This window comes from Buceros rhinoceros, unplaced genomic scaffold (genome assembly GCF_000710305.1).
Source record: "Buceros rhinoceros silvestris isolate BGI_N320 unplaced genomic scaffold, ASM71030v1 scaffold5333, whole genome shotgun sequence".
NCBI lineage: Eukaryota > Metazoa > Chordata > Aves > Bucerotiformes > Bucerotidae > Buceros > Buceros rhinoceros.
The window spans coordinates 18,668-26,844 of NW_010401745.1; the positions used below are offsets into that span (position 1 = coordinate 18,668).

Here is an 8,177-nt window from a genome sequence, read left to right on the forward strand (position 1 = left end):
TCCTTTTACGGAAGTTTAAACAAATGTAACAACAGATGCTTTGAAAATGTTGTAAGTTTAAGTAACATCAGTGTAGTGGTTGAATATTCCTCAGGCAGATGGGATAAATGAGATAATTGTGAAAATATTCTTAAAAATAAAAGGATACCATCAGGTAAAAGGAAGGAGTTTAGGTAACATTGAAAAATATTCCTTCCACAGGTTTTTTTTTTTTTTAGGTTGCAACGTGCAAGCTGTTAAGTGTCACTCAGTAAAAATTAATTTTAAAGTTAGTGGATGGCATTTGGCCCAAATGTCTGTATTTTAAAGAGAAAGAGCAGCTGTTAGTCCATCAGGTATTGACAAGAGTTTATTCAGTTGCTTCTATTATTTCTCAGACAGAAATTAATTTTCTGAAATCACATACACTAAGATAAGACTTCGTCTCATTTTTGTTCGCTACAGAAATCGCCGGGAGTCTTTATTCTGCAACAGTGCATTGTCTCTTGTAAAACAATAAATGACACCCTATGCGTAAAAGAATTTCCATTTTCTACAACAGCTACAATGCAGAAACAGGGTCTAAATGAGTCACTATCTACTTTGGGACAGAACGAGTTTGTTAGTAGGGTGGCAGCTACCCTGAGATGAGAAAAAATCTTAGAGCCTTCTGAAGAGAAACTTTGAGATCTCTTGTGTAGTCATGTAAAATACCAATTGTACCAACTCGTATCAACTAAGAACTTTCAGAGGGGAGAAAAAAAATTAAAATACTATTTGACAGGAATGACAGTTTTCTTGAGTCTTACAGTGGTGCCTCTGTTCTTTCAGCCAAATAAAATGTCACCTTCTTTAAACCCCTGTGGGATAACTGCCAGGGAGTGGTGTTTCAACAGTAAAAACACAAATCAACAATAAATAAATGATGAGTAATAGCAAAGTGGGGAGGGAGTTTTGTTCTTTTTGGGATTTGTGGCTTTTTTTCTGTGTTTTATTATTCATAGACCAGTTGTAGATGTCTGTAGCTGGTGACTGCTTTTAATTCTGGTTTTCCAAACTTGTCGGAGTTTTTTGACCAGCGCTGATAGCTTGAGTGGCATTACCTTAAATGTAGCATCCTTAAAATAATTATCTTCCTATTATGCCTTTACAGCGTTAAAAAATGACTATGGGGCATAGAGTGCTTTTGTGCCCTTGAGCAAGATATTTCTCTAAAACCCTTTGATAAAATGGTAGTTGTAGGCAAGGCCTGATAAAGCTGGCATTGTGAATATATTGTAAAACTAGTGTTTAATAATACTCTTGGTTAACATTTTTATTTTACTGACTGCATTTTGAGCCATGCATAATGATTTAAAATGTGGTTTCTATAAACCAGCCTGGATGCTTAATGAGCGTGTTCCTCACTGCTCTGCGGGTTCACTCACTGCTCTTTTCTTGCTCCTGAGCTCAGCCAAGGCTGTCGGTGCGGAGGGTGCACCGCCTCTCAGGAGTTTGGAAATGCCAGTATCATCAGAGGAATATTGCACAGACCCAGGTCACTACATTTTTGTCCATGACACTTGCAAAGTTACAGAAGATCCTCCTTAGTTATTGCTACTCAGAGCAATTCTACACAAAAATCTTCCTCTCTTCCTTCTGCAAAATGCAATAAAGAAAGGAGATCATTGAAAATGTTTAAGCATTGTGTGTCGTGAGCATTTAACCTCGAAATTCCTCCTGGAATTAGGCTTTCATTCCACATGGCTGTGCGAGGGCACAAAATGTGCCAGACAACACAATAGTTCCTATCAAGAAGACTTTGTAGTCTGAAGACATAGGTCAGTCCAGTTCATATCACAACTGAAAAGACAAGAAGAGGGTTCTTAGAAGACTGAGACCTTGCTCTGTGCAATTTGAGAGTATTTTCAGGGCACAAAGCATTGCCTGAGGGAATGTCTGGTATTGGTGTCAATGACAAGGCAATGGGAGAAGCTGGGTGAAAAAGTGCTCTAAAGTGTAGCCACATTCAAGAAGGACTCTGAGAGTAAGAATAGAGAAGTTAGGGTTGGATTGCTCTCTTAAAGCAATAAAAATAAATATAATTGTTTAAAAAAAGAAAAAATATTAGAAGTAAAGGAGAAATTGAGGAGCTTGCTGAGGGAAGTCTAAAGGAGAGCTGAGGATACCTTATTTGTAGTCACCTTGCTGGCTGCTATCATTTACTCTTATGGGGAATTTGGGGTTTTTTTCCCCATTCTGTTTGGTAGTCTGTCTTATCATCACTGTCTGCTCAATAAATACTGTAGTGTCACTTTTTGTTCTTTACAAGTGAGAAAGAGAGAGGGAGGGAGTGGAACATCTTTTTCTCCCAGATGTTCATGTTCTGGCATTTAAATTGTGGCACACCTGTTATTTCAGATTATTAAGGCACACTTTGCTTAATAACAACTTTTGGAGAAATTATACCTTTGAAGGCTGAAATGAGATTTTCCTTGCTGTCCTTTTCCTTGTTTAAAAGCCTGTTTGTTTGTGCTGACAGACATGAAAGTGGCATGGGCTGCAAACCTAAATGCTTTCAGACCAGTAGAGTCAGGCAGATTGACAGGCAGTCGTGACCTAGGGAGTGCGGTGAGAAAGATGCATGTTTGTGGCAGGTAGATATGAGTGACTTCTCTCTGTGCAAACACCGTAATAACCTCTCCCTTCTTTCATTATCTACCTACAGCAAATCCTACCAGGGCAGGAGGAGGAAGGGAGTACCCTGGCTCGTCTGAGGTGATCCGTGAATCCAGCAGCACAACTGGCATGGTAGTTGGGATCGTGGCAGCAGCGGCGCTGTGTATCCTCATTCTCCTGTATGCTATGTACAAGTATAGGAATCGAGACGAAGGATCGTATCACGTAGATGAGAGTCGAAACTACATCAGTAACTCAGCACAATCCAATGGGGCTGTGATCAAGGAAAAACAGCCCAACAGCGCTAAAAGTTCCAACAAAAACAAGAAAAATAAGGATAAGGAGTACTATGTCTGATCTCAACATCTAAAAGAACGCTTGTATAGAAATAGTCTTCATTTTATCCGAGACATAATACAAACTTACTTTACTTTTTATGAAGCACATTCAAAAACAAACAAACAAAAAAAGACAGGGAATGCAATCAGAAAGGAAAGACTGTTTTTAGAAACAAGCATTTCACGCTCTTGTTTTTCAGAAACAGGAGCTGATAAATTCCCTAACATCCACAGTATTTTCATTTACTCTGCCTGTCTTTATGTTGCTGGAACATTTCTGAAAGACAATGGTGACACCACGCATTCATAAAGCAAGGAGTATTACTACAACATCAAGGCACAATATGAAACAAAACAAATTAAAAAAACAAAACAGGAAAAAAAAAGAAAAAAGAAGCTACCTATGATTCTGGATTTAGCCAAAGTGCTAGCGCTTTCTTGAGAAGTAAGTTAGTCTTATTGTCAGAGAAGACTGTCATTATATATGGTGACTCAACAAGCAAACATAAAGCGTTTGCCGTCTGGTGCAGTGAAGCAGTGATTGGAAACTTTCATTTGAAACAAAGTGCTGGCTTTTCTGAAGACTTATGTAGAAATACTTTCAAAAAGCCCCTTTCTGGTTGTGAGGAAAATAGTACGGAGGCCTTATTTTCAAAAACAAAAATCTGGAATATAAGGCACATTTCCACAAAAAAAAAAAATAAAAAAAAAAAAAAAAAAAAAAAAAAAAAAAAAAAAAAAAAAAAAAAGAAAAAAGAAAAAACAAGCAAGATGGCATAGATGCAATCATTGGGAAATTTTCATGCACGCTTAATATGTTATTACATATGTTTATATAAAAACACATCTATATGTGCTTTCTGGACTGTGATAAGTGATGTTTTATAGCCTGTTGTATAGAAAATGCAAACTATATCTGCTCTTCAGCCATTTTTGGTAAACTCAATGTTATAAGTGTTGCTAGGTATAGAAAGTTTTCTGACATCTGGAGCAACAGACATACTTCAGTTTTTTTGCAGCCATTATAAATTGTCCCAGAATTCTTCCCCTTCTTTTTTTTTTTTTTTATTTACAGTGTAGTGGTTATACTAAGGGGGGTGTGTATGAATGTATATAAGAGTCAGCTAATTTTTTTCTTACCTGTACAGCCTCTATTCTGTTGCAACTAAGTTTTAGTAGTTTGTATGAAAGAAGTGGACTAGAAAGCAAAAATATATCTCTACTGTAATTTGTCTTCTCCCTCCTATCCCCATCTCTTGCTCCTGATATGCATCAATGAAGTTGATCGGAATGGCCAATTTTCCTAGAAATATACATTCATTAATTAGCTAAGTATTTAGTGTCTTAAACTGGCCTTTGGCTTCCAGTCAAAGCTTCACTATTGGAGAGCATGGTTTGCCTTACAGAAACCTTGTTCTTAAGAACTTGTGAGAATGATGCGTTTCTGGAGAATCTTAGGAAGTATCATGTAGTGCTTATCTGGCATTCAGTTGTGTGAACGACAGCTACCGCAGCATTGGGTGGTAAAAGATCTAAAAAGACCCAGTTAAATTATCCAGCCTGATTCCACTGCAGAATCTACCCCTTTCTCCAAAAAAAAAAGGAAATAATCTCGAGGTGCACGATAGTATTTTTTGATGGTGGGCATTTTGACATATGAAAAAGTATTTTTTGCTGATTGTGTAGAGTTGCAAGACATCATAACCAGACAGATACAAGTTCATCATGTTTTAAAGTGACACGTAGCTTTTCTTACATATATAAAACAAACGCATTTTAGTTAAACATATTAAATATAATGCTGTATTTTACATGTTAAGTTTTTTTTTCTAGTAATATTTTCATTAGGTTCACAGCAATAAATCATAGCGTAACATTTTATTTACATGGAGGTTCAAAGGGAATGCATTAGGCAGAAGGAGGGTAGTTCAATAGAAAGCAACCAAATCATTGGGAGGCCTCCTGGGAGGGATATATTCACACTTACAGACAGGAAGGAGGAATTTAAAATTAGCTTTAAACAGCAGGCGCAAAACATTTTGTTGTGTGTTATTCACTGTAGCTGGTGAAAAAGGCTGGAAACTGGTACAGCTATCTATCTGGGAGTCAGAGCACTTTAAAAATACATGTAGCTGACATGAAAACACCTCTCTTGAAGATTGCCAACCACATCAAGGTGTGTCATGTTGCATTTGTAAAACAATTTTTTATTTTCATTAGCATTTACAGAAAAATGAGAACAGGTTCACAAAATCCATCTGACGCTCGTTTCTTAGATGGTTGTTCACCTGCGGCATTCGTAATTTCTCCCACTGTTTCGAGACAGCTGTACTCAGGGAATGGCAGGGTCGGGTGTACTGGAGGTCGTTGCTGGAAGCAAGAGGCTTCAGCCGGAGAGGGGAAAGAAGACTTTGCAAGCCAGGTGTGCAGATTGCAGTGCTTGAACATAGAACAAGAATTAATCTGATGACAGGAGACTGGCCATGATGGAATATGGTTTGGGTGAGATGAAAAGGTCTTTTCTGCTTGGTATTGATTGCATTAATGAAATAGCATGGTCAGGTCAACTTCCAGGCAGTTTGGTAGATTAATCTTTAACTAAATCCATACATCAAAGAAAAAAATAACTGCTACTACTTTAATAAGCAAACACTATTTTAACACTGTTTCTGAAGGTTCTCCTTTTTCCTCTTTAATTTCATAATTTAACAAAAAACAAATATGGATGTATCAGAAGTGCCAGCAAGTAATTTAGAATTCCTTTTTGTTTAAAAACAGCAGCAACAACCACAAACAAACTGACATAAAACAACTACCTAACATAAAATTGGATCCTTTCTCTATAATAACTTAAATTTGTTTGACTGAGATGGCTTCATTTCTATGACTGTATTGTGTTGCCTTTTTTAACAAAACACTAAATAACATGTGAAACTTTCAACCCTAAGACATCGAAGAGAGGCCCAATGCCCCTAACCTTATAGTGCTTTCTGTGATAGATATTTACAATTTTTTATTTGTTGCAAGGCCAATTTATTCATTATTGGAAATGCTAAGCAAGTGGAATTTACTGTTTTGTTAATAAAAATGTTTCTTAATACAAATGCTGGCTTGCTTCTTCTCTTACTCTTAGATCTGGAGTACCTGTTCACCTTAAAGCATCGAAAAAAACCTGGTAAATTGGTATGAAGTTACAGTCATTCACGTCAGGAAAAAAATGACCACAGACCCCTTTGTACACTTAGATGAAAACCTTCTACGAGTCTTGTGTTCAGCTAGCCCACTTAGAAAAGCGTGATTTAATGAATGCATTGCTTGGTTTTGCATAGAATTACTTCATTTGAAACTTCCTAGCTTGTATTTAAAAAAAAAAAATAAGAAATTTAAACTGGATGTTTCCCTCTCCCTATGACTGAAAAAAGAATTCCCTTCCTTTTCCACCACATTTTGGTTTTGTTTTCTGTTTTTCTGGTGGAAAGAAGATCACAGAAAGTGATGTAATGAGATGAAAAGTTAAGACTGAAAATATTTTCTCTTGTCTAGAAGATGGTTTAAAAATTAATGGGAAAATGGCCATGTTTCAGGTCCTTAAAAACATTCCTAGATAATAATTACAAAATTTCAGCTGGAGCTAATCCATTACATAAATTCTTTACTATTTAGCATGGCATTTAAATTCATGGGTAGCTTCAAGAAAACATCTAATCCTATTGATTTAAGCAACTGCCTAAAGTTGCCTAAATGTATTGGTGAATGGGGATGGAGTTAAGCTTTTGGATCTAAACTCCAAATAGAATTTTAAGTACGTATCTTCTTTAATCACATCAGCAGCTTCTTTGACTTCAATAGGATTTATTCATCTGCTTAATTAGGTAGAGACTGAAGTATTTTAGATAATTTAAGCTCAGGAATATCTGGAGAAAACAGCCCCTGTCTTCCACTGGTATAAAAAAGTTTGTAGTTAAACTTACATTCTAAACTGCTTTATACCAGGATTAGTACTTTTGTGTGCATGTGTGTGTGTTTAAATAAATAACGAACAATCCTCCTTTGGTTGGTCATTAGTCTCCATGAAACCAGAAGCATCCCCTGCAGGTTAAGGTTTGAGCTAGAAATACCAGAAAACACCAAAAAACCATTGATAGGTGTGATCAGGTTTGTGAGGAGCAGGGCCAGAACTCACGCAGCCCTTTACCACTTACTTTGGAGGCTTCTTCCTGCTCAAGGTCTTTGACTGACTTCACCCACCAGCTCTGACTTCTGGAAAAGAAAGCGCGGTCCCTTGCCTTTCTCAGCTACTCACTATTGTATAAATATATTCATCTGTTGTTCAGAACAAGCAGATTTCCATATGAGAGTGCTCCTCCAGTGCGACCGAACTGTGGTAGACTGTCGGGCTTTTTAAAAGAAAAAGCACGGTGATGTAAAGGGTACAGTTGTTTCAAAGACTGTGGGATTCTCAGTGAGTAAATTGCCTTTAAGGACAGTAATTTCATGCTGGCATACACTTGAGAGGTTTAAAAATCCGGGCCGGTAATCCTCAACAACATCCTTTTGGTAAACAATGAAGACATTATCTCGTTTGCCAGCGAGCGCAGGAACCAACACCACTACTATCAAAACGCGAACACGTTGGTCTGGTTGAAGCAAATAGCACAGGAAAATGGAATTTGGACGGCCAAAAATAACCTCTGGCGAGTTGGCGGAACTCTTATGAGTGAGTCCGATTACGAGCCAGTAAGCATTTATCGGATGATAAATAGCAAAATACTTGCATTAGTCACGCTTTGGGATGCGGCGGGCTGACAAAGCACGGGCACAGCCCGCGCGGCTGCATCGCCTTCTCCCGCTACACCGCGCTCCCCTCGGCGGGGACTGGGCAGGTTTTACAGAAACAGCTGCTGCTCGCCAGCTGATCAGTCATTTCCCTTTTAAATTAAGATACATTTTATGGGAAAAGTACAGCGAATTGCTTCATGAGGCGAATTATGTGGCTCCCAAAACATGTCAGAGCACAGCCAGCACCAGTGTGAAAGAGAACCCAGGCTCTGTGGCTAGGAGCCGGCTGCATGGCTGCAGGGCTGGGGAAGCAGCCTCCGTCCTGCTCAGGAGAGCCCTGGCCTCAGGCACGGCAGCTGAACACGGTCCAGAAACGAGAGGTCCCACGAACACCGGCAGCGGCCGCTGGGTGCAGCAGACACC

General features: G+C 38.4%; 1 protein-coding gene across 1 annotated transcript in view; it reads left to right on the top strand.

The window, feature by feature from the left end:
* LOC104490123 (neurexin-1-beta-like) overlaps window positions 1–3,330 on the top strand; it is a 20,250-nt gene extending 16,920 nt beyond the window's left edge. The window contains exon 2 of the mRNA XM_010132371.1: window positions 2,687–3,330. Within this exon, the coding sequence (XP_010130673.1) occupies window positions 2,767–2,994 (228 nt within the window). The 5' untranslated portion in view covers window positions 2,687–2,766 and the 3' untranslated portion in view covers window positions 2,995–3,330. The remainder of the gene's footprint in view (window positions 1–2,686) is intronic.
* The last annotated feature ends 4,847 nt before the right edge of the window (window positions 3,331–8,177 follow it).